This window comes from Manis pentadactyla, chromosome 10 (assembly GCF_030020395.1).
Source record: "Manis pentadactyla isolate mManPen7 chromosome 10, mManPen7.hap1, whole genome shotgun sequence".
Lineage (NCBI taxonomy): Eukaryota > Metazoa > Chordata > Mammalia > Pholidota > Manidae > Manis > Manis pentadactyla.
The window spans coordinates 13214686-13240118 of record NC_080028.1 but is presented as its reverse complement, the minus strand read 5'-3'; the positions used below and the strand labels follow the sequence as shown (position 1 = coordinate 13240118).

The 25433-nt window shown below is 46.2% G+C and overlaps 1 protein-coding gene across 2 annotated transcripts in view; it reads right to left on the bottom strand.

Annotated features, from left to right (window-relative positions):
- The window catches only part of LARGE1 (LARGE xylosyl- and glucuronyltransferase 1), a 530062-nt gene that overhangs the window by 267931 nt on the left and 236698 nt on the right, over positions 1-25433 (bottom strand). For both annotated transcript variants that reach the window (XM_036902848.2, XM_036902849.2), the window contains exon 3: positions 12436-12737. In XM_036902848.2, coding sequence (XP_036758743.1) covers positions 12436-12737 — 302 coding nt within the window. The remainder of the gene's footprint in view (positions 1-12435; positions 12738-25433) is intronic.

The following is a 25433-nucleotide window of genomic DNA, read 5'->3' as shown; positions in this document are numbered from 1 at the left end:
CACAGCTTCAAACCTAAGTCACTGTGTGACCTCAGAGCAATCAGTTAACGTCTCTGAATCTCACAGGCTCGTCTATAAAACAGAGGCAGAATGGGCAGCCCCGAGCTGCAGCAAGGATCAGAAAAATGAGTGTGAGGTGCGGCTAATACGCTGACACTCACTGAGCGCAGGAATAGCAGCAGGAGAGCCGGGCAGCAGCTTCCAGCCCTAACTTCCTTGTCTGTAAAATGGGGACAGAGGAGTAAGCGGTATCAGAACCCCCAGGGGACTTGTTCAGCATGCCAGGCCCTCCCCCAGCGTTCCTGACTCAGGGGGTTTGGGGCGGAGGAGCACCGGTGTCTGGGGGAGGCTGATGTGCTGGTCCAGGGACCGCAGGTGGAGAACCCCCGCCGCATCTCAGCCCTGTGGAGAGCGCCTCTGGTCACAGTCGGCAGAAGGTAGCTGTGCTCACACTGAGCCTGAGGGGCATATGCCTGACCTGTTTCCAGTTCCCAGTGGACAGCACAGCCCCTTTCACTCAAATCAACTTAAGGCAGTACTCACCCCCCAGGTACTGTCTCCCTCCCAAGCTGCGGCACCTGGGAGCCTTCCAGGCAGAGGAAAAGGCGAAGGGAGAACACGGGGCAGGCGTCCACTGTGCAAAAAACCAAGCCCTGGGAATCAAGAGAGCTGCATGGTGGCCCCAGCTCTGCTTTGGCCAGCTGAGTGACCCCAGAAGGGTTATTTAAGGTCTCTGGTCCTCAGTGATTCCTCTATAATAGCAAGGGCTAGAATTCCAATACAGCCATCCCCCTTTCCTGCAGGAGATTCTTCCTAGACCCCGAGGGGATGCCTGAAGTGGTGGGTAATACTGAGCCCTGTATGTACTTTTTTTTCCTGTACACAACTAACTGTGATAAAGTTTAATTTATAAATTAGGCACAGTAAGAGGCAAACAACAATAACTAAAATATAACAATGATAGGAACATACTGTAATAAAAGTGATATGAATCCAGTCTCTCTCTCTTAAAGTGTCTTATTATGCTGTACTCACCCTTCTTGTACTGAGGTGAGATAGTAAAATGCCTACGTGGTGACGTGACGGGAGGTGAGTGACGTAGGCATGGTGACCAGCGCTGGGCTACTACTGACTTTCTGCTGGTACTTCACAAGGAGAATTACTCTCTTCTGACCAAGGCTGGCCATGGGTAGCTTGAAACCATGAAAGGTGAAACCCCGGATGAGGGGTAAGACTGTTGGAGCTTTCCTAACATCCACAGTCTCCCAAAATTCAAGAGGAAGAAAGTGAGACACAGAGCGGTTAAGGTCCCATGGCTCAGCCAGTCGGTGGCAAAGCAAGGCGTTGAGTTCTGAGTCCTGCTGCTAAGCCCACACTGCCCTGCCTCAATAAAGCCCACATTAAAACCATTACAATGAAAATAAAAACGTATTGCTAATATGCCATCTAAAGTCATCTTACAAAGCCCCAGGGCTCCTCTACTACTTTGGGAAACCACTGGTCAAATTCTGTTTGCTATACACACTGAACCACAGACCGTAAAGACAACCCTATGGAAAATAAAGCAGGCACACCCGACGGTAATGGGAGCCAAGCTGTCAGCGTCTAGGTAAGGGGCAGGTGGGGCCCCAGGGGCTACAGGGCCCAGAATGAGGATGGGGAGGGCTGAACCTGCTGGACTGACCCCCCGTCCCTCCTGGAGAGGCGAGGCCTAATACACAGACACCTAACGAATGAACCATCCTCCATCCTGCATACTCCTGGCCTGCTTTAGGATTGATTTTCTTGTGTTACAAAGAACATAGTACCGTAAGGAATCAGAAACCCAGATATTAAGTGGAAAAGACATTAAAGGGTGGGACTGATTTTAGGGTGGGACAACAGAAGTTTACCTGACAGGGTGTGACCCGTGTGTGCTAGGGGTAGGTGGGAGGCCTAGATACAGCCCAGTACTGATCCACCACAGCTGGTACGGGCTACGCTCATGGCCACAGGGCCTCTGATGACCTGCCTGACCCAGAAGGTGGACATGCACTCACCAAACAGTCAACCATTCTGCAATATGGATCAGGCATCTTCTATGCGCCAGACTCCACTGCAGGTACTGGGGATTGAGAAAGGAGCAAAAGAGACGAATCCCTGTCCCTCTCATGGGAGCTGACATGCAGTTGGGGGACAGAAAATAAACAAATGTGTATTTAATTACAATATATGGAATGCTGGGTGGTAAGTCTAGGAGGACAAATAAGCAGGGGAAGAAGAGGGGTGCACTGGGTAGGTGGGGAGTAGGGCTAAGACTTCAGAGTGGGGATATCTGGGCAGCTACCACTAAGGTGACTTTGGAGCAAAAATCTGGAGTAGGTGAGGGAATGAGCCTTTTAGGTATCCCAGCCCAGCACACCTGGAAGCAGAACGAACACTGAGACGCAAGGAGCCCATGTGCTTTAGGAGCAGGGAGACCAGGCTGCCGGGGAATGAGGCAGCCAGCAGGAAAGCTGAAGGGGAGGCTGGAGAGGGCCAGGAGGCAGACCTCCTGGAGCTCGCAGGCATTTGTAAGAACTCGGCTTCTCCTGTGTGTGAGGAGCGAAGCCGCTGGAGGGTTCAGAGCTCAGAAATGGCACGATCTGACTTGTGTTATAAAAGGCTCGCCCAAGCTGCCGGTTCAGAACAGATTACCTCTGTGTGCACGTGCATGGTTGGGGAGGAGGGATGAAGGGGCAAGCAAGGAAGCCGAAAGCCGAGAGGACAGTCAGGAAGCCATTGCAGTACCCCAAGTGTGGGGGACGCTGTGATGTCCTGCTGAAATGTGCCCTCAATGAAGTACGTGTTGTCCCAGTCACTAGGAATTTGGCTGCAAAGAGCCACCGTTTGCAGGGTGGCCACTCCCAGTAAACCCACAGCATCCTGAGGGGACCCACGGACACACCTTCAAACACATCCACATGTGAAACTTCATCTAAGGGCTGACACAGTCATCCAGTGGTGACATGGGACAGGGACGGAGTTGGTGGGGGTGAGAAACGGTCAGATGATGCATTGGTTCAAAGTCCTGTGTCATCAGTCCTTCTGCAGTCGGCTTCTCCAGGGGAGGCAGAACACTGAATGTATTCAGATTTACAACCTGAGCCAAGTATGTAGAGAAACTGGAGCCCTTGTGGACTGTTGATGGCAGTATAAAATAGCCACTCTAACAAAAGTACAGTGGTTTCTGGAATAATCAAAAATAGAATTACCATGATTCAGCAATCCCACTTCTAGGCATATCTCCAAAAGAATTGAAAGCAGGGTCTCAAAGAGAATCTGCATACCCGCGTTCCCAGCAGCATTATTCACAATCGCCAAGAGATGGAAGCAACCCAAGTGTCCCTTGTCACACGAATGGATAAATGAAATGTGGTCTATACATACAATGGAATATCAATATCATTCAGCCTTAAAAAGGAAGGAAATCCTGTCATATGCTACGACACAGACAAACTGTGAGGACATTCTGCTAAGTGAAGTCAGTCAGTCACAGGCCAACTACTGCAGAATCCCAGTTACATGAAGTATCTCAAGTAGCCAAGTGCACAGAAATCGAAAGTCGAATGGCGGTTGCCAGGGGCAGGGGAGAGGGGGAAATGGAGAAGCTGTTTAATGGGTAGAGTTTCAGTTTTGCAAGATGCAAAATTTCTAGAAACCAGTTGTGCAACAATGCGACTACGCTCAACACTACTGAACTGTACACTTCAGAATGATTAAGAGGGGAAATTTCATGCTATGTGGTTGTCTTACCATAATTAAAAACAAAAAAAGATTTATAATGTGAATCTGCACGTTTTTAGCGATGTGGCCTCACCAAGCCCAAGCTTCCCCATCTAAAAAATTAGGATGATTAAAATGATTTCATGAGCTCACATATGTAAAGGGCAGCGTCTGGCACCTCATGCTTGCAGAGCAAATGGAAGCAGCTATGATTAGCATCATTATGATCAACAGCCCTGCCTCCTTCCATGGTGCCCAGGCTGATCAAGCTGGATGACGTACTAAGCTTCCCTGCTTCCATAATGTGCCCTTTGTTTAAGATGCCCTGGTGCTTGACCCCACCTATCAAACTCATTTCAAGATACACTACCACCTACTGGGACCTCAGTTTCCTCCTCTATAAAAAAAAGGCAATAAATATGTCAACTTACAGGGCCGTTGGACAGATTAACCAAGATGACTCACACAAAGGGCTTGGAGCCTGACGTCCTGCAGGCAGTAGATATCAGCAGTCATCATTATTAATTATTATCATAAGAGAGCTTATAGTATTCTGAAGGCTCTACATTCAAGACTTCAAGTCTTAAATATTCTCAAATGTCAGGAATCAGGGTCTTCCCTTCTGCCCTCATGCCCACCCGCCCCTTCGGGTAAGGACAGGGGTTCTGGGACCCCTTGTTGAAAGGTGGGCTGGCAGAGCTGCCCAATCTGTCTGCCTGTCAAATGCTGCTCTGCCTCTTCCATACAAGGGGGCAGAAGCCACAGGAATGAGACGAACCACGAGAATCATTCATCATCCGGGCCCTGTAGCAACGGTGTGATGTAACAACGGAGCCTTTACTTTTCTCTGCTCTAGTTTCATCATCTTTAAAATGAGAGTTGCACCTTTCTTTGCTGCTGTTCTTCTTAATAGCACATTTTCAAAAATAAATGTTTCAAGACAGCACCATATGAAAAGCAGATCAAGGTAGGCCTGTTCTGGGGTAGGCACCGACAGGAGGCTGCCAGAGACAGGGCCCCTTGCCGTGGCCATGGTGTGGTAGCCAGCCCCCAAGACTGTCCCCTAAGACCCCTGCCAGCTTGTGCAGCCTCTCCTATGTTGTATCACAGTCCATCTGCATGACCAATAATAGGATGTGGCAGAGGTAATGGTATATGACACCCAAGACTAGGTCATAAAAAAAAAACAAACTGTGGTTTCTGCCTTGTTCTACTGGATGCCCTACTCTGCGGAAAGCTGGCTGCCCCTCAGTGAGGACACCCAAGCAGCCCTGTGGCCCTGGCTGCATCAGTGTGCCACCTTCGAGGTAGATCCTCTGGTCCCAACCGAACCCACAGAGGGCTGCAGCCCCGGCAGACAACTTAGCTACAGCCTCACGGAGACCTAGGGACACAACCCCCTGCTAAGCTGCTCCCAGATTCCTGATTCTCCAAAGCTGCATGAGATAATATAGGAAATGCTTGTTGTTTTAAGCTGTTGTTCTGGGGACACCCTGCTATGAAGCCATCAATAACTAACAGACTCAGGGAGGACACCAAAGATGCACCATAGAAGCGAGGGCTCCCTGAATATCACTGTATGAGAAAGCCCAACTACATGCCTTTCCATCTGTAACATTCCCTAATACAGGGCGTGACATTTAGAGAAGTTATTTTAGCAGATTTATGTCCTTGAAGGCGCTCTGAAGATGACATATGAAGCTAAAGAAATGTGAGTCCAAAAGCTACCATGTTTCCCAGGGGCAATGTGCTCTTTGGGAAGACGGCAGGCAAACCCCTCCACTGCTGAGGTCATATGCAAAATGCTTGAAGATGAAGTAAAAACAAGGAATAGACCAAACAAATCAAAACACCGTGAAGTTAGTTGACAGGTCAGAAAATGCAGGTGAGAGGTGTCAAGTTTTACAAACACCCAAAGCAAAATGGTAAATCCCCACTGAGCTAACAAGAACAGCCGAGATCTTGAAGGCAATTTAAGACAAAACAACTCCTTTAAAAGAACAGACACAACCTTGCTTAGACCTACTAAGAAATGATTACCCTCATGGGGTTGCTCTGACCCCCAGGGTGAAAGATGACCCCCCCTTACCATGATGAGTGTCTACCTGAGGGTTTCAGCCCCAGGGAGATTCACTCTGGATTCTGTGAGACTGAAAAATGACAAGGGAAGGCTCTTGGGGTGAAAGGGTTTATACCCGGCTTTATTCCCATGGTGGCAGGTCACCTAGAATCCCATCCACTTCAGGGCGAGTCTGCATGCAGCAAGCTGGTCTCTGCCTCTGCCACACACTTTACCTTTTCTACAGTGTTTTGCTGTGACACCTTCTCATTCTCCAACAGATCTTTTTCCTCCTCCATAGCTCCTCACAGCTGGCATTCTCATGCTGCCTCCTCTTGTGGCAACGTCATTTCATTCTTCACTAAATCCATGGCACTTTGCAGCTCACATTCTCATGCTGCTACATCTCATGACTCTCACAGGAGCACATCCCTCTCATCTGCAGCCTTTTATAATACTGTGAGAAACAGCCAACCCATGGTTTCTGCCATGGGCAGTCCCTGAGATGGAGGGCTATAGCCTTCCATCCTAAGACTGAGACAGTATGGATGGAAGATGGTGAGGGGAAGAGCAGTCAATGGGCAGAGTTTCAGGGAGCTTGGCTCACGATCAGCCAGGAGCCCTCCCCAATGGTCAGCACTGACATCTGGGCCGCCTGTTGAGGCTTGACCCTGTGGCTACTGACATGGTACTGTGCCAACTGATTGGTTGATAACCAACCCTTCTGGGGGCAAGAGTTGTGGCGAGACCTATGGGCCTCTGGTCAGACTAAGACAGTTACAGCCTATCATGTAACAGGCCATTTGCCACTGGCATCCCCAGGAAATGATGAAGCAGATGAATTGGCGCAGGTGCACTGGCTAGAAGGAAAGCCTGCCTCTGATGTGGCCCAATGGTTACATCATTTGTTGCATGTGGGGCAGAAGACAATGTGGGCTGTAACCCATAGGTGGGCTTGCCACTGACCTTTGAGCAAGTCAGCAGAGCCCAGCAAGAGTGCACTTGCGCACTAAAAGGGACTTATACTGAATCCTACAGCAACATGGGACAACAGCTAAGGGGCCAATGCCCCTCATCAAGTGGCAGATAGACTACACTGGGCCTCTGCCCATGTCAGAAGGGTACCATATGCCATGACTCATGTGGACACAATGACTGGACTTCTGGTTGCTTTTCCTGCATGTTGTACAAACCAGCAGATAACCAAAAGAGGCCTGGAGCATCTCTCTGCAGCCTGTGGCCAATCACAGGTAATTGGGAGTGATTAAGGCACCCACTTTACTGGACATGCACTACAAGAATGGGTGTAGCAATTAGGGATAAAATGGAAGTTTCACGTACCACGTAGTCCTACTGGGGCAGGCATGACACAGAGGTACAGTGGTTTGTGGCCTGAAATCAAACACAAATAGCCTACAGGGATGGTCAGTCTGCTTATAGACAGTGCTAAGGTGTTTGAATGAGAAGCCCCGCAGACATGCTAACACACATTGCTGCCTCCCCTATATAACTACAAGTACAAACCAAGGAGCAGTCATTGGAGTCCAGGTTAGGTCACCAGAATAATTTGCTTCTAGCACCAACTACAATAAACTCTGGAGACTCCATTGAGTGGATGTGGCCTTGGACATTTTGACACAAGGACCAGTGATGGCTGGCCCTCGTGGCACCTTGGGGACAAGGCCTGGAAGCTGGCCTCCTGTGTATTCATAGAGTAATAGCAGAGTGGCCCCCAAAGATCACAGTAGTACATACTAAACAGCCTGAAGGTAGGAGCACCTTACTAGAGAGTTTGTTTTATCTTCATGGCCAATGCATGTGCACTATATATAGACACCTCAGTAACCCCCACAGGGAGAGGGATAAAGATATGGTATACTAGACCCAGATGAGACTCCCTTCCTGCCACAGTCCTAACACAGGACAACTCTCTTGCATGCATCCTACCTTATGGACAAGATGTACCTATGTTAGTGTCATTAAAACATGTGTCTTATCGCCCTTAAGGTTAATCTCCTCTAACGTCTTTGTGGATTGAGCACATACCCTGGCAAAAACTGCTACTTGCTGGGTATGCATGGAGCTTCCTATTAGTACCACTACTGGCCTCCCATGAAGTGTGCTAATCATAAACTAAGACTGGTTTGAATACAGCTGGGATGACCTCTTGGTGGCAATCAATATTGTGAGGCTTGAGGACGACTATTATTACTGTTATTTTTGTTGTTAGCAGGTTCCAGCTTTCTCGCACAGGGAACACTGAAGATTTACTTCCCCCATAGAAAGTGTGAATCATGAACTCATCTAAGTAGAATAAGTTTGTATGCAGCTGGAATGATCATTTGGTGGCAATTGTCTCCTCAGGCATGAGGATTATTATAATTTTTGTTACCTATATCATAATTTTTGTTATTATCTCTACGTTGTTATCCTCTGTTGCTGTTGTGGAATCTGGTTACAATGCTCCAGCTTTCTTGCACAGGGACCATAGCAGAAGACTGAAGGTGTGTAGATTGTGAGGCAAGAATCCTGGAGGAGTTTGAGTGTAGGGAAAATGAAAGTTCCTCTGGCCAGGATCCTCATCTGACCCTAAACTACTTGATGATGTAATTGGCCTATGGCTAGGCTAATGCTCCCACATTTGTTGGCAAGAAGGCATTATTGACTGAATCACTATATAAACAGCTCTGCCCAGTGCTCTGGGTGGAGGCAGAGATGGAGGTGAATTACAGACATGCGGACATGATTCTACTGCTCAACCTACTGCCATGAGACTAAAGCTGGGTATAAACCTTTTTACCGCAAGAACATTCCACTGTCTTTTTTCAGTCTCACTAAATCCATAGTGAATTTGCCTGGAGCTGGAACCCTCAGTCAAGACAATGGGTCACCCTGAAACCTTCTGGAGTGAGGCACCTGCCAGGTGCAGAATGAAGATTGGGGCTCTGAGCTGATGGAAATGTGGGTTCCAATATCTCTAACTAAGGAGGATTTAGGGCAGCCAGTTCAAAGCACAGATTCTAGAAGCAAATTACTTAGCTTAAATATAAGCTCTACCTCTTTCTGGCAATGTGACTTTAAAATAATTATTTAACCTTTCTTAGAAGTAGTTTTCTAATCTGCAAAATGAAGAAAGTATGTTTGTGGATTAAATGAGATATTTAATATAAATTTTAGCATAGTGCCTAGTGTACTTTAAAGGCTGAGTAAATGTTAACTTTCATTACTATTATCTTACTACTAAGAAATGAAGTTCAGAGCAAGGAATAGAAGGAGAGAGATATTTCCTTAAGGGTGTTCTGACATCAGAGTCCCATTTACCCAACTTTCCAAAATAACCCTATTAATTGTTGCCATTTTAAAGTATACCCACAACTACTTGGACATTTGTCCCATTGAAAGAGGAGGGGTGTGCTCCTTCCCCCTGAAAACTGGTGGGCTTTTTGTGACTTTTTCAACTAGAAGACCAGACTATCACCAGAAGTGACACTATGTGGACTCTGTGGCCAGGTCACAAAAAGTGTTTCCATTCTTCCCTGCTCACTGGAACACTGGTACTTAGAGCCTTCAGCTGCCATGGAAGCAACTGACTGCCTTGGAGCCCCTGTGCTGTGGGGGAGCCCAAACTGGCCCCAGAGACAGACATGGAGAGTCCCAGAGTCTACAACAAGAGAGAGAGATACTGGGCCAGCTCCCATTTTCCCAGTCACAAACTGACAACTCTCTGAGGGTCCCCAAACCAAAACCACTCAGCTAAGCCCTTCCCAAATCCCTGAGCCACAGAAACCTGGAGAGCTAATACGTGGTTGGTATTGTTTCATGGCATCACATTTTAGGTGATTTGTTAGACAGCAACAGGAATATCCATAGTAAGTATATGTGACTCTCATACAAAGTTAGGTTCCCATTCACTATGTGATTTTATCCTCATACATGCACTGGAAAGAACATATTCATCTTCTCAATTTGCAGTGATGAAATTGATTAGAAGAGGGTAACTGAACAGGTAGGTCACATGACTAGCAGTGACTAGTGAGAAGACCTTCCTGGTTAGGACCTCGGACTCCAGGTGTGGTGATTTTTCTGCTGTACCATGAGATGGTATTCTGCCTCCTGGAATAGACCAGAACCAGAAAATGCAAGAAAAATACACATAGCCGTACAGGGAAGATCAAAGAGGATCATTCTGCTCCAAGTTCCGAGGCACACAGAAACCAGTCTCTCTATGACGCAGCATTGCCCTGACAACAGAGATAGGCAAGAATAAAATAGGCAGCTATCTGAAGGCCACATAATTAGAAGATGATAAGAGGGACCAGGCTGATGTGGGCCTATTGCTTCTATCACCAGATTATCTCAGCTGACAGCCTGGGTATCATTACAGAACTTGTCATACCCCAAGAAGTTCTAGCACAATGAGATGGTGGCAATGTCCTTGGTTACAAGGCTCTGTCCTCTGACAGGGCGTCAGGATCAGCTTTACCACTTGTGACCACAGAGTGTCACCATGAGGAGAGGCTCCTGTTTTGGCTCCACTGACTGACATTTCTTGTCTTTTTCACTGAACTCTTTCAAGACACCAAGTGCTGGAGACAGAGGAAATAAACTGTTAATGGGTATGAAGCCAGCCATCTCAAGGTAAAATGTACACCCAGAGCAGGCCAGCAGGTCAAGACTTTCAAATTCATCTATGGAAGCTTTGAACAGGATCAGGGGTTCCTCACAGACAAATTCTGCTAAAGATAACTTTTAAGGGTCTAAGAAGTAGCATCATCAAGACACAAAGAGCAGAAAAGCAAATTGATTAAAGCCTAATTCTCAGGTGTAAGTTAAGAAGATTAAAAAGTAAGTTATAGTGAGAATCAACAAGCTCAAGTCCTGAATTCCTACAATGTTACTTTATCCCTCAAAGAGCACAGGGATAGAGAGAACCCACCGCTGATTTATACTGTGCCTGAAAGCACTGGTTTCCGAACAGTTCCCAACATTTCAGAATCACCTGGGATAGACTTTTTAATACTCATATTCCTGGGGCCTCCTCCCAGAGATTCTCAATTAGTAGGTGTAGGGTGGGTCTCCTGAATATGCATTTTTGATATGCAATCCTAATGCCCAACCAAGTTTGGAAACACCCATGTGACAGAGAATGTTGACTGTAACTGTCACATCTGTTTTCTCTAAGTGGCAAAACTCTAAAATATTAGAGAACATGACTTCCTTGAATAAAATGTATCTTTTCCAGGCTCCCTTGCAGCTAGGTGACAGCTAAACAGAGCTCCACAGCAGAGTTCTGTCAATGTGTTCTGAGAGGATCTGACAGTGAAATTTGTAGCACTTATTACATACTTCCTTCTCACATATAATATTCCCCACTGGATATCCTCCATCAGTCTTTCTCCAACCCTCCACTATTCCACATGTCAACTGGGCTTGAGAAACTGAAAGAAATCCTACCATCCCAAGGCTCTTGCTTACCATTCTAGCCTAAGTTATCCTCACTTACCACTAACCTTTCATAGAACTAAGTCCACCTCACTCAATAAGTCCTACATTCCCTTATGACAGACTGTATTGAATCATCAATATTAGTTAATAACCTCATTTGTGCGAACAGAGTATTACAGCCTTGCAAACTGTTTTCTCTTAGGAAAGTTGAAGTCTAACATTCTGAGAATGTGGCCAGGAAGTGAAATAAAGAAAACAGCAGGCAATAGTTGTCTCTAATTAAAAATAATAAAGATTACCAATAATAAAAACATACTATGCACCAAGCATTATTTGCGGCTTTATAGGACCATCCCATTTAATCCTCAACCTTATTTTCTCAACCTTATTGATGACACACCTCAAGTTCAGAAAGGTTAGGTAACTTGCTCAAGCCCTCACAGCAGAAACCACCAGAGCTGGGATACGAACTTAAGCTTGTCTTGTCTCAGGAGGCCTTGCTCTTAACAGGGATGTTCCAATTCCTGTCCACAGGAACTGGGAGAAGCAGAAAATGAGCACATGTGTGTGGTGTGTGTATTCAGTGCACCCACAAACCTGGATACACAAATAAGGTGGTAAGGGGTGGTCAGGAGAGGAAGTGGCTAAGTTTTTCAAATTTCTCAAGAGTTACTAAGGAAGAAAGAATACTCTAAAAAGGGGGAAATGATATTAAGCTTTATAGGTTCAAATCACTGCCTTAGATAAGCAACAAATCTCTGGTTCTGAATTGCAGGAACTGTTCATAACACGAAAAAGAGGCCCACGGAACTGCCCAATAGGGCTGCAACCTCTGGTATGCCATTCACACTGTATCAGGGTGCCCAGGGTGACAACTGGGTGCAGAAACCCTGAGCATGTCAAAATTAACAAAGAACAAGCAGTAGGTTCCATCAGGTTACTCCTAACATCTCTATGGTGTAGGTCTTCTTATCCCCATCCCCATTTTTCAGATGGTGAAACTGAGGCTCAGAGAGGCTAAATGACCCACCAGGCTACTGCAAAGTTAGGTTGAGCCTGATGCACACTGAGGCCTGAGTCAGGAATGCCAGCTCTTCCCTGGCACCTGGCCGGGCTTCCGGTGGCATCTGATGGCATGGGGACTGAATCTGGGAGGCTGCCCCTCAAGGCTCCAGGGTGCTCTGTACCTCGCACTTCTCCACGACCGGCTGCTGCCCACACTCGGAGCTGTTGCCCGCCACAATGCCGGCGCGAAGGTTCTCGCTGTCCCCCGTCCCCTCCTCCATGGAGTAGGTCTTGGAGTGGTTGCCGCGGCGGTGCGCTGGGGCCCGGCCCTGCGCCAGGCTGAGCTGCCGGCGGAGCGCGCGGTTCTCCTCCTCCACCTCACGCATGCGCACCTCCAGGCTCTCCCGCTCCCGCTGGCTGGACGCGGTGTACTGCGGGCTGTGCGCCTGAGACTCCAGCGGAGACAGAGACACGGGCTTCCCATCTGCAGGGAGCAGACCAGGGGAGAGTTAGCGTGCAAGGACACACCCCGTGCGCCCCTCCACAAACCCCAGAGGAGGCTCCTTTCATCATCTCATTTATAAGGAAAGTAAAGGGAAGAGTGAGTTGCAAATAAATGTCTCCAAACTGAACTGGGAACAGAGCTGAGAACAGAATGACTCGCTATGGTGATAAAAACTAACATGCTATTTAGAGAAGACAACCATGATGTGATTTTTCCTAATTAAATGCACTGGCTTCTTTTCCCTACTTGGCATATTTCTAGGTAGACATTCTTGTTATCAATAAAAAGGGAACATGAGGAATAGCAGAAAGAGAGAGAAGAAGAATGGAGGGAAGGGAGGGGAGGAGTAGAAGGAAGTGGAAAAGACTAAAAAGGAAGAGGAGCTGTAAAATGAAGAAACTGTAATGACTAAGTTTATTTATGGTCTCCTATGTGAACTCCTATTCATCTGTAAAAACCCTGTTTCAGGAACATCACCTTCCAGGGGAAGACTTTTTCACTTTGCAGGCAAAATATCTTTACACATATTCCAACAATATTTTGTCCATAGCATTATGAAAAATATACCTGTCATACTGTCTTTGGTAAATTGTTTTAACAAATGTTTCCTATGAAGATTGGCAGTCCGGTGAGGACAAAACCAGGTCTTATTTTCTGATAACATATCATAATATTTGGTAAATGCTGGAAGGCAGGATGCTTGCATCCATGCCAAGAGTAAAACAATAATTAAGGGCAACAGGAAAGAAAAAAACAGGAGTGCAATCAATCCCAATGTTTCCCCAGAAAAACAGTTACCATTACACTAAGTGCCAGCAACACTCCATTTACCAACCACACACAGGCAGGATAAGTGGGTCTCTTAAAGTCACACAACCAGAACACAGTGGTGTCAGAATTCAAACCCAGGCCTCTCTTATGCTTGAGCCTAGCCACTCTGCTTAAATGCAGTTTTGCAATAGGTCATGTAGAGAGCCACAATTTTTAAAAGGATTTTATTAACATAAAAAGCCCATTTCTCAAGGATCCTTAGCATACTGCCTTGTATACAGTAGGTGCTCAATACATGCTTACCGTTGAGGAGCCACAGTGACATAAGACACACCCAGTGCTGTCACTCCTCTCTGTCCCCATGCTGCAGAGATCCTGGGATCCAGCTACAACACGGCTGCCTCAGAGACGACCCAGCAAAAATCATGGCTTTAGAAAATGACCCTCTCAGCTGCATGCCCAAAGAAAACGCTCTTCTTTTTCTATACTCCGAGTTTTTCTCCTTCCTGCCCAGACTGTACCGAGCTTCCAAAACTGTCCCAGAGAGTCTCTGTGACTCACAAAACTTGAGGATCAAAGAATGTGATGAATTACGCCCTGTGGGTTTTACCTGGGCTGCAAATACCGCATCCACCTCTGCCCAGGACTTTTTGATGTGTCTCTGCACTTTCACAAACAGAGCCCTTTTTTCCCCCTCTTAACCACCTCAGGGTTAAAAGCCTGAGCTCCCGTTCCTCTCCTATCAATGTGGCAAATATGACTCACCGGCCGTGGACCACAGATCAAAGGCCGGGGCCAGTGTGTGGGCACCTGAAATCGCAGGTTGATTAGGGTTGCCTTGTCACCACGCTGGCCAATTACAAGCTCTGACCCAGGTGTTTGAAACCTGTCTCCCTGTTTGGTAAAACCAAATTAGTTCCACTGAGAATGAGAAAGAACAGGCAGCTAACAGCTATCATGTTTTCTCAACAGACAGCGGCCCTTGGAGCAGGGGTGGGAGAAGATAAGCATCTGGCTCCTGGCAGTGCGCAGTTACGCTTTGTGTACTGCCTGCTATGTCCCTGTGCAGCGCCAGGCAGTTCATGCTGCTAATGCCTTAGGTTATCACAACACAAGCAGGGGGCAATCGGTGTCCCCACTACGGATAGGGAAACCGAGACTCTCAAGAGCTTCAGCAGTGTTCCCATCGTGGTGAAGCCTGGCTGGAAATAAGGTCTCTGCGACTGCCTGCGGCCAAGCTCCTGAATTGATGCAACGACTTAGAGGGGCAGATGCTCTGGGGCCCAAGGGGTCTTCCTTCTTATGAAAGGTCTTGGGATGTTTGGGTAGGAACTCAGAAAGCCATGGAAGCCCACCAGGGTCCCAGAAGCTCCAGAGAATTTACAACAAAAGGCATTATACATTTGTTCTTTGGAGGGATTACTCAAATATCCTGAGCTTTGATTTTCCCATCTCTGCAATGGGAGCAAAAATATTAACTTTGCAAGGGTGATGGGAATCTTAAGGAAGATACTGAAATACAAAACACCAAGCACTTGGCTTCTCACTGGGAGGCACTTGGCATAAATTAGTTCCTGAGACCCCTTTTTGGGGTGGTGGGGGCCGCAGGGAGCAGTAGGTGATATTATGGGTAAGATGAGTTGATGATGAAAATTAAGGTATTAGAAGCTGTGAATTTTCTGAACACAGGGCTGTTCTCTGAGTGGTACAGGGGAGCAAGCAGCACCAGTCTGTGACTCTCTTTGATGTGTAGCATCTCTGAACTTTTTTCCCTTCAGCCTTAGGCAAGTCAGAGTTCATCGAGAGGCAAACTGGAGGGGCAGGCAGGCTTCCCGTGGTGGCCTGATCACTTCTAGCTTTCCTCCCAAAAGCCCCACATATTACACGTTTATGATTCTTTGATTGCGTGCTTATAAATAAAGGCCTAATTACATAATCCCCGAGCAATTATGATTCCAGGGAAGTGAGGAAAGAAATGCAGTCAACATCCTGTGTCCATTTATTTCCCCTCCAAATGGTTTTAACCAAACTTTGTCCTCAAAGAGAGGTGTTTTCTCCACTTTAAAACTACAGATTTGTCACCAGTGAAGACACAAAATAACAAATGCCAGGCCTCAACAAGGGGGGGCTGATGTTAGAAAAGACAATGTTCATGCTGTGCCCAGTGCCTGGCACAGAAGAACTGCTCAATAAATGGAAAAAATACACAATTTCTGGTTTGTTTTATAGTTTTATAGGCACGCTATCTTGAGCTAGCCCCCTTCCTCTTCCTCTTCCTCTTCCTCAGCCAGCTTCTGCTTCTGAAAGGGAAATGTGCCACACTCCCCTCCTGGTTCTATTCCCACAGCTTTGTTGAGCAGATGGACCCTGTGTATCTGACTTGGCCGACTGGTCCCAACGTTGATGGCCAGGCCCTGATCCAGTGGGCTCGCTGTCCGGCCATCCACGGCCATGGCTCACTCTGGCTTTACTCATCCTGCCTCCTGCATCTGTTCCTGGAACACTCATGTCTCTGGCTCCCGCTCTCTTCATTCTGGCTTTTCCTGACCCTCTGTGGGGTGGGAGGGGAGGGCTAGGACAGCAAAAGCCTGGCCCGTTGAGAAATGGCCTGCACTTCTGTGCTGCATCTTACAGGCTCCGGTCTCTCCCAGAAACACTCCCCTCCTAGCTTTGTGTACAGGTCATCACTACAAAGCCCATCATGTGGGATTTTGGGGCCTCTGTAAACTACTGTGTGCATTTCCCAACCTAGAAGAACCAGTTCCCCCGACAATCTATCCTGGATAAAAATATGGCCCTAAATACACAAAGCCTACTACATAGCTTGCCCCACGTGCAATTCATCACTTGATCTTGATTTCAAATGGTCTATACCCTGTTCATCAAGAAAATTCCACCAATCACATGCTTGATGCTGCCACAAAATCCAATTGCTCTAGAAGTTTACAAATGCCTACTCTTAACTTCCATACTGATCTTGTCACAGAACAGTACGTCTACAGACTGACAGTTTGTCTTATGCGTCAACTTGACTGGACCATAGGGTGCCCAGGTATTTGATGAAACATTTTTCTGAGCGTTGTGGGAAGAGATGAACATTCAACTCAGTACACTGAATGGAGCAGACTGAACCTGCACCTGTGGGTGGGCCGCGTCCAAGCAGTCAAAGGCATGGACAGAACAAGAAGGCCGACACTCCTCAGAATAAGAGAGACTTCCTCCTGCGTGATGACCTTCAAATGGGGACTCTTCTTGGGTTTAGAGCCTGCCAGCCTTCAGACTGGAACTGCACCACTGGCTAGCCATATATCTCCAACTTGCCAGTGCACCCTGCAGATCTCAGGACTCGACCAGCTCCTTAAGCACATGAGCCAATGATTTATAAGAAGTCTCTTTATGTACCCACACATCCTATTGGTCTGTTCCTCTGGAGAACCCTATACTGGGACCAACAAGATTCTGCATATCACACTTTGAGTGGCACTGCCCAACAGCCAGTCCTTTTATCCCCACCGCCTGACGCACTGTCTGTACTTAACAAGCATTTGGAGGAAGGATGAAGGGAAGGGGAACGACTGGTGTCTAGAACAATCCCCCTCCCCCTCGCCGGCAAAAAATGGCATGAAAAAAATAGGTCTAGCCAACCTTACACTACCAATCACTTAAAAAGTGACCTCGTTATAATATTACATGCTGGGGGAAGAGGAAGAGAGGAGAAAAGCAAACTAATCCAGTAGAGTTGTAAGAGTTCAGGGTTAGGAATAAAAAAGAGCTGTGCTTGAATTATGGTTCTGTCACTTACTAATAAATAACCTTAGGTAAAGTACTTGACTTCTTTGTGACTCAGTATCCCCTTACGTAAAATGCGGAACATGGGAGTGATGGGGGAAAGAGAATAGCAACAGAGAATATTACCTAGCATCAGGCTAAATTAGAGTCGATCCTCAAATTTCCCCTCTGCCACCCACCCATTCCACCCAACCTGCAGGCAAGACACATAAAGACAACAGAGGATACGGCTCCTCATTTCTGAGCCCCTGTACCTTTGCTTCTCTATTACCTTTACTTCTAGGTTCAATTTTTTAGGTAGACACAGTTGATTTGTACACGTGTGTGGCTCTCTGCCACATAATGCCTATGCGTGTTGATCTGAGGTTCAGCCCACTTCGAGTTTAAAATGTCAAAAGAGACATTATTCAAAACCTTAGCTGACAACATCTTCCTCCTCCCTCCCCAAATTCTCAACAAACATGAATTTATCATCAGATCTGAAGCTCTGAATCCATTTGAGATGAATGCTCGGAATTAAGAATCAAAACATCTAAGACTGGAAACAAAAAAGGTAAATTGAAAATCAACCTCCATGCAGTGTAGTAACAGACATGAGGGACTTGCCATCCAAAACGTCCCAAGTGATGATCTGAATCAATTTATGTGCACTGAGTATCTCTGGAGCTCTCCGGAGGGCTAGCTTTGAGCACTGTGTGTGATATCCACTGCTTACAAGTGGATAAAACTGTGGGCTCAGCAACGGAGGCAGGCCCAGGCCCAAGAGCTGGGTGTGCCTCTCAACCCTGAGGCCATCCCAGAGGGGGCTCCTGCCAGCCCCTTCCAGTGCTGACAGACCTAGATCTCCCTAGTCAAGGACACCACAGTCCTGCACTCGTACCCAGACTTCAGGAAGGCCACCCCCTGAATCATTCTACTTGTGATAAAGACGCTGCATCCCTAACCTTTATATGGCAGAATCCCCCTACGTACCATCTGTCACCAGGGCCTGCCAATTCTTCCTTCCTGATGTTTGAAGTACTTGCTTCTCTCATTCTATTTCAAACGTTCCACCCAAACCAAGCCTTTTAATCTTATCCTAAAACAGAGGTCAAATCTTTTTTGTAAAGGCCCAAAGAGTATGTTTTATTCTGCACCCATGCAGTCTCTGCTGCAAAGACTCAACTCTGCCATCATAGCCCAAGAGCAGCCACATGCTATGTAACACATGGGCATTGCTCTGGTCCAATAAAACTTTATTTTCAAAAGCAAGTGGTGGGCCAGATTTGGCCTGGTTTATGGGTCCCTGTCCTAGAACACTGGCTTCTAATCTCCCCTGTATCCGCCAACCCCGCTCACAGATGCAAGGATCATATTCTTCAATTCTATTCCCACCATACATTGCAGGGTGACAAATGTACATTAGAAACTCCATCTATGTCAAGGTCATTATCAAATTCAACAGTCAGTGAGCAACTACTGGGTACATGCCCAGTGCTTGGAAACCACGTGTATCATCTCATTTTAACTTAGCAACACTGTCATGAAGTGAGTGCTCTCATGACCCGTTTGACAGTGGAAGTAAAAGGAGACAGACACAGGAGTGAATTTGCTCAGTGTCATCCCAGCGGCAAATTGCAGAGGGACAGTCTTAAAACAGGTTCACTGATGCCAAATCAATTTCCATTTTTGTTCCAAACCAGAATATCTCCTATTTGCCCCTCTCCAAACAAGTCCAATCTAATTTGCTGCTCCTAGTTTATCCCCTGGTTTCTGAGGCTAGTGTCTCTCAATCCTGGCTACCATTACAATCTCCAGCAAAACTTTTAAAAACGATCTCTGTTTATAGGCCCCATTCCAGATTAATTTGTTCAGAATCTTGGGAGGTGGAGGGCTAGTTATCAGCAGTTTTAGAACAGCCACCCTCATGGGATTCCCATGTGGAGTCAAGGAGGAGAATCACTGGCTTAGGCATTTCCCCCAATCCTCTGTATGACACCATAAACCACATTTGAAGGCATACCTACTGGCTCCTTAGGGTGAATTTAAGGAACTGGGTTAGATGCCAAGGAGGTCTTAGCACTTTACACTTAATTCCAGTACTACTTTGACCTTGGGCCTGACTTCCTTGCCCAAGTCTCCACTGTATTCCTAGAACAGCTCCTACCATGTAACCCAGGACCCTCCTGATTTCCTATAATTGCCTAGAATTCTAGCTCCTCCAAGCTCGGGGCTGTTTTGATCCTGTCACTCCCCCTTCTTCTGGAATGACAGCTCTTTCCAAAGCAGGGACCTACCACTCCAGCTGGCAGACCTTCGCGCTTCCCAATTCCAGGCTGCCCCTCTCTTGACCAATAGGTCACTTCATTCCAATGCACTAATTTCTTACCTTCCACACATAAGGCTCTGTTTGTTAAGTAGGCATTTTGTAATTTTCTTAGCACAATGCTCTTCTAATTAACATAAAAAATTCCACATCCTCCTTCAATACATTTTGAAGTTGCAAAACAAATATTGTCACCAGTCATTTTAGAAAAATTTACAAAACCCAGTTTGATCTTTAAAATCTCACATTTAAAATGTTTTTAAATTTTTGATCACTGGATGCCCACGTGGCAGATGAGTCTGCTGATGCTGTCACAAGCTAATTCTAGGCAGTTTACAAGTGAGAGCAAGACACAGGTCTCGGCTGAGCCGTTTTCCTAAGTTGCAGAATTGTGGAACCAGATTTGCTGTGGGGAGGATAATGACTGTGATGATTACTCAAGGCTGCTCACTTGTTGTAGAGTGAACAGGGAATGTTTTACCCAAAAATCTCCCAAAGTGGTTTTATCTTGGAAGTTATCTTGGCAACCGAAGCAAGCTTGGATTCTGGCAACGACTGAACAACAGTAAGAAAAGAGTTCCTCACAAGCTTCTAAAAAGAATTTGCCACCACAAAGCCAGGGAAAGAAACCTAGATTTGTTTCACCATAAGAGACTACATGCAATTTGACTATTTTTCTCCGTGAAATCATCGTCCAGGACCTTGGTGTAAAGAGCTTCATTAAGTCAAAAAAATGAAGACATTTTGAGCACCAATTTGCAGTTTCCATAGCTGGGCTTTGGCTCTAAGTGCTTGAAGTATGGCCTAATGAGCAATGATGTCGATGTATTGCCCCTTGAAACTTCAGGTTCAATGCTTTCAAAGCTTGAAATGTTTTCCCCAAATATCCTAAGTTCTGAAAGTTTGAGGCAGTTGGTCTTTGAACTACTGTTCTCATAGCAGAGTCACTGAGTCTTTCCACTTCTAAATCTACTCAATATATTTCTCCTTGATGTCCAAAGAGCATTCCAATCATCAAACAAGGAAAAGGATAACGTGTGTAGCGATCTATTTTTTTTATGTAACTCAACAACCTGAGAGTAGAGTTGAGTTCTTCTCTTCGATCAGCAAGTGGTTTAGAAAACAGCTATTGGAGGGTGACTACACAGTTATCCCAGGAAATGTGAGTAGATGTTCCCTCTGAATGTGGGGAATCAACCATTATGTGAGAGCCTAAGAAATTCACATTCCAATCATCCTTGATCACCCTCTGCCTCCTTTAGCTGTTCACTTCCATCACTTCTTACAAAGCCTCAGGATGCTTTAGTGCTGGGCTCCAACAGCTGAGCTTGAGAAAGGAGCATTTCCCCTTCCATAATATCTTGAGCCATATTTCATACACCTGCAAACAACTGGACATAATCCCTTGTTGGTAAAGTTATCAAAACTACAAGAAAGTAAGCTTGATGACTCTACCCTTTGCAGAGCACGAACCTTACCCAAGTTATTAGCATAGCTCTTGACTGTGGAGTCAGACCCAGAAATACTCTAGAATTTCTCATTTTCTCTTTGTCAGCACTCAACATGAACGATTTCTGAAGTATGTTTCCACTGATCTGATTTTTTTTAATCCTAGCAATAAATGTGCTATTTTATATGAAATATTCATAGCCCTTATAAAATCCCACTAACATGTTCCAAGAACAGCAAATCATATGTGCTTGGGAGAATCGTATTTTACAGTAAAAATTTTTAATGAGCTCTCTGATTTTTTTTTTAACTAAAATCTTGTTCAAATCAAGAAAGGCACATGGGATCATTCTCTAGCAAGGCTTTAAATTTTTACCTTGCGTTTGTCATGCTAAAGATATTGAAAACGATTCTTCATAACTCTGTGTATCTGTACTCACCGTAAAACTCAAACTGTCATCCTTGGTGGCCATATGCATTTAGCAAAAGAGATTTTTGTCACTTTTTTTCTTCTTAAGTGGGGAGTGTGGACAATAATGTCTGGGTCAGATTCCAGAGCAGTGGAAGGCATCAGTGGCAGGCAGCTGCTGTTTCAAGACTTCAGACAAATCAGCAAGGCCCTGGCTCTATCCCTTCCTGCTCCTTTACCCTCCTTGGTGCTGCTGGGTCACCTCATTTCGGGGTGGAATATCAGAGTGAAATGCAGATCTATGGAAACGAGTCAGGGAGTCTTATAAAAAGGACCCAAAAGAACTATTGTCTTACATCCTGAGTATGCCATTAGCTGGACAGCATCAGACTCCAACTATGATGCTTTGCTCTGCTGGGAGGGCGCAGGACTACTGAAGAATAGACTCAGACTTTCCCTATTCTCTGCTGCGCTTGGAGGACAGAATACTCACAAATGCCCTGAGACTGTAAGAAGAAAACTGAACACAAAACATGCCTTCAAGTCCACAGCGTGCTCTTCGTGCTCTATGATGGTGGTGATGGCAGTCAGTCTGCTCATCTAACTACGGCATCTGAAATCAGCCACGTCCCAAATCTGAGCAGAAGTGCTCTTCCTCTGTATTGCTCATACGTGAGGACAACCATAGGGAAAAATCCCTTGCTCCCATCTCTGGTGTTTCAGGAAGTCTAGTGTCAGTGAGGACTGGCTTGCTTTGCATCATGTTTTCTGAGCCCTCTGACATGCCTCATCTCCTCCACAGTCAACTGGCTTTAAGACAAAGCCACCCCCCTTCACGCAAACCTCCCACTCCTCCCTCAAACCTGTATGGATGCCATGTATGCAGGGTGTCCTGCATCAGGAAAACCCACCTCTGGCCTGTGGTGTTCATGATACAGTTAGACCCGAGGAGATATTGAAAGGAAGGGGTTGGAAGGGAGATGAGTACAAAGATTCAGCTATCAAGGAGAAGTAGGGCTCTTTATTTGCATTGGTTGCAGTTAGCAATGGTTACAGAGTCTACCAGCAGCATGAGTGGCTGCCATAAGGAATATTCTAGCACATTTCAAAAAGAAGTATTTTTTGTGAATGTGGCTGGTTTCTTCAATAACATCCCTTTCCTGCAAACTGCCATATCACTGAAATCAATGTTATCATCGTCAGTTCAACTGTAAATTAAAAACAAGAGAAAACAAGCAAAATCCTGCCTGAAACACCTCCTTGCCTATAAATGATTGCCCTCCTTTCTCTATCTTCGTTTTCCTTCTTCACAGTCTCCAATACCCCCTCTTTATCAGTTTGACTTAGTTTAAGTTATATTCTAGTTCCCATGAGTCTCTATACTGAAACAAAAAAAAAAAAAAAAGGAAAGAAAGAAACACCCTTATCATCCCTTTCACCCCCTTTCCTGACATATCCAAACCATCCCTTAGGAGGAAATCAGAAATGAGGAATGAGGCTTTTATCAGGATAGACTGGGAGAGACGGGGGATAGGAGATTTTATCAGAGCTCAGCTTGACAGAAACAACACGTTCTCAGGATGGGCACTTGGCAAAGATAAGACATTACCAAGAGCAACATAGACATTTGGGTAAAATAATGTGCTAATATCTATTATGCAAAATCTGCCATCTCTGCCTTTGACGGATTGTTATTTTCTCCTAAGTCTTGCCCGTGGAATGGTGATTTTTTATAAGCTACTTCCAACAATATTTTACAAGCAAGAATAAAAGCTAAGGGCCCTCAACACATTATGAAGTAAAGCCAGGATTCTCCTCAGCAAGCTCAGTGGGCTTGGATGTAGAAGCGCTAATGACACAGAAGACCCGAGCGATACCCTCATGGTGGAGTCTCTGGGACCAGCTCCCAATTCCTGGTCCCTAGGAAAAGAGCCCCCTGCAGGCCTGAGGCCCACCCAAGTCTTTCCTAATGGGACCAGCCTCAGAGGCTGGGCCAGGAAGGGGATGATGGAAGAAACCCTGGTTCAAGCCTTTCTGGACATTCTGGAATGGTTGCTCTTCATGAAATCCCCTGTTCCTTAGACTCCATCTTCCGGCCCTGAAAAGCACCTCAGAAAACCAGTAACCCTCGCCAATGAGTGTTCCCAAAGCTGCTAAATGTGCAGAATGCTCAGTTCCTGGGTGGCATGGCTGGCGTGTGGATTAAGAGTCAGGTAATTGGGCTGCTGCATCCGCAGGCCATGTCTCCTGGTGAGTTACCAAGGACTCACCCTTATCTGGCTGAAAAATCCCTCTAAGGACCCTACTCCAATTTGCCCAGAGTGAGTCGGCCACGCCAGGAGTCACTTGATGTCCCCACATCCCAACGAGAGCCTGGCTTCCCGCCTCCAAAAGCTTCTGCTGTCTCCTTCAGCAAATGGCATCACTATTAGCCCCACTACACAGGCCAGAAATGAAGCCTCGTTGTTGACTTTCTTCCCTCATGCCTCATATACACTGCTTTAGCAATGCTATCTGAATGCAGGCTTTACCTTCAAAGTATGCCCTGAATGCTAACTCTTTCCAGCACCCTGGTCCCAGGTCCCACCATTTCTCCCCTGGACTTGAAGAACAGTCACCTAACCAGCTCTCTGCTTCAGTCTAGTTGCCACTCAGCAGCCAGATATCTTACACCTGTCATCAGATCCCATCCTTCTCAAACAGCCCCTCTTACTGGGCCTTCCCATCAAACTCAAAACCCAAATACCTTGCAGTGGATTACAAGGCTCTATAGGATCCTGATCACAGTCACCTTTCTGACCTTAATGCACTCTTCCGTTCCCTCTGTGCTCACCACATTGATCTTCCAGAAGCTTCTCAAAATACTATGCACTCTCCCACCTCAGGGCCTCTGCCCTTGCTGTTGGCTTTCACCATCTTCATTAGGAAATCTGCTTAAGACAGCACTCTTCCAGCACAGTCTGCAAACGAGCCTCTACCTCCCCATTCCTACCCAGCCTTCAGCCCCAGCCTCTCCTACCCCTGGTCATTTCTCTCCACTGCAAGCATCACAGAACTCCCCCAGGTGTCAATGTTCCTGCTTCCTTCTTATTTACCTGACTGCCCCCAGAACACAAGTCTAGTGGTGGAAAGGTCTTACATGGCTCTGTCTCATCCACCATTATGACTCCAGAGCCTACAGCCAAGCACAGGACAGGCACTTAATGTCTTGAATGACTAAACTGATGAATTATTCAATTACTGGAACAGTTCAGTGATGGGAACTGGGTTTCGGCAGAGGGTAATTGTAACTCCCTTCCGGATCACCCACTGTGGCTGAGTGAGTCTCATACACCTTCTTAAGTCCCAGTTCTCTGAGGTAGGTTTTATTGCCCCATTTCAAGGAAGAAGAAACAGAGGCTCTTTCAGCTTAAACAACTTGCCAAGACTTACTGCAAAAAAAGTAGAAGGGCCAGGTTGAACAAAGGTCTAATTGACACCCCTCAAAAAGACAAAACAAAACACCCCCCACAAAACTGTTTCTGTTCTGTCTTCTGCCTCTCAAGGAAAGAAAGGTTGCATTCTGATGTGACCAGCAGGGGACACACATGAGAGACAAGCAGGACAGTTTCAATGAGAATCAAGAAAGTGAGGAACTTCCTATACAAAGAACACCACTAATGGAATCCAAGTAAATCTGTTTCTAACAGCCCACAGAACTGCCACTGCACAGGGAGAACAGGGAAGCTGGTAAAGTCTCCCGAACCTACCATCAGACATCCCGGAGGGCAGGCATGTGTACAGAGGAAAGAAAAGGAGAAGCAAAAAGGCGGAGAATTCCTAATCTAGGCATCCTGCATCCTTTTAAAAGGAGTTGTCCTGAGTCATTTTAAAAGGATGCTGGTGACTGTTGAAGGAGGAGAACGACTAAAGGGTGTACAGGAGGCCATTATTTCTAGAACTGTAAGCAACC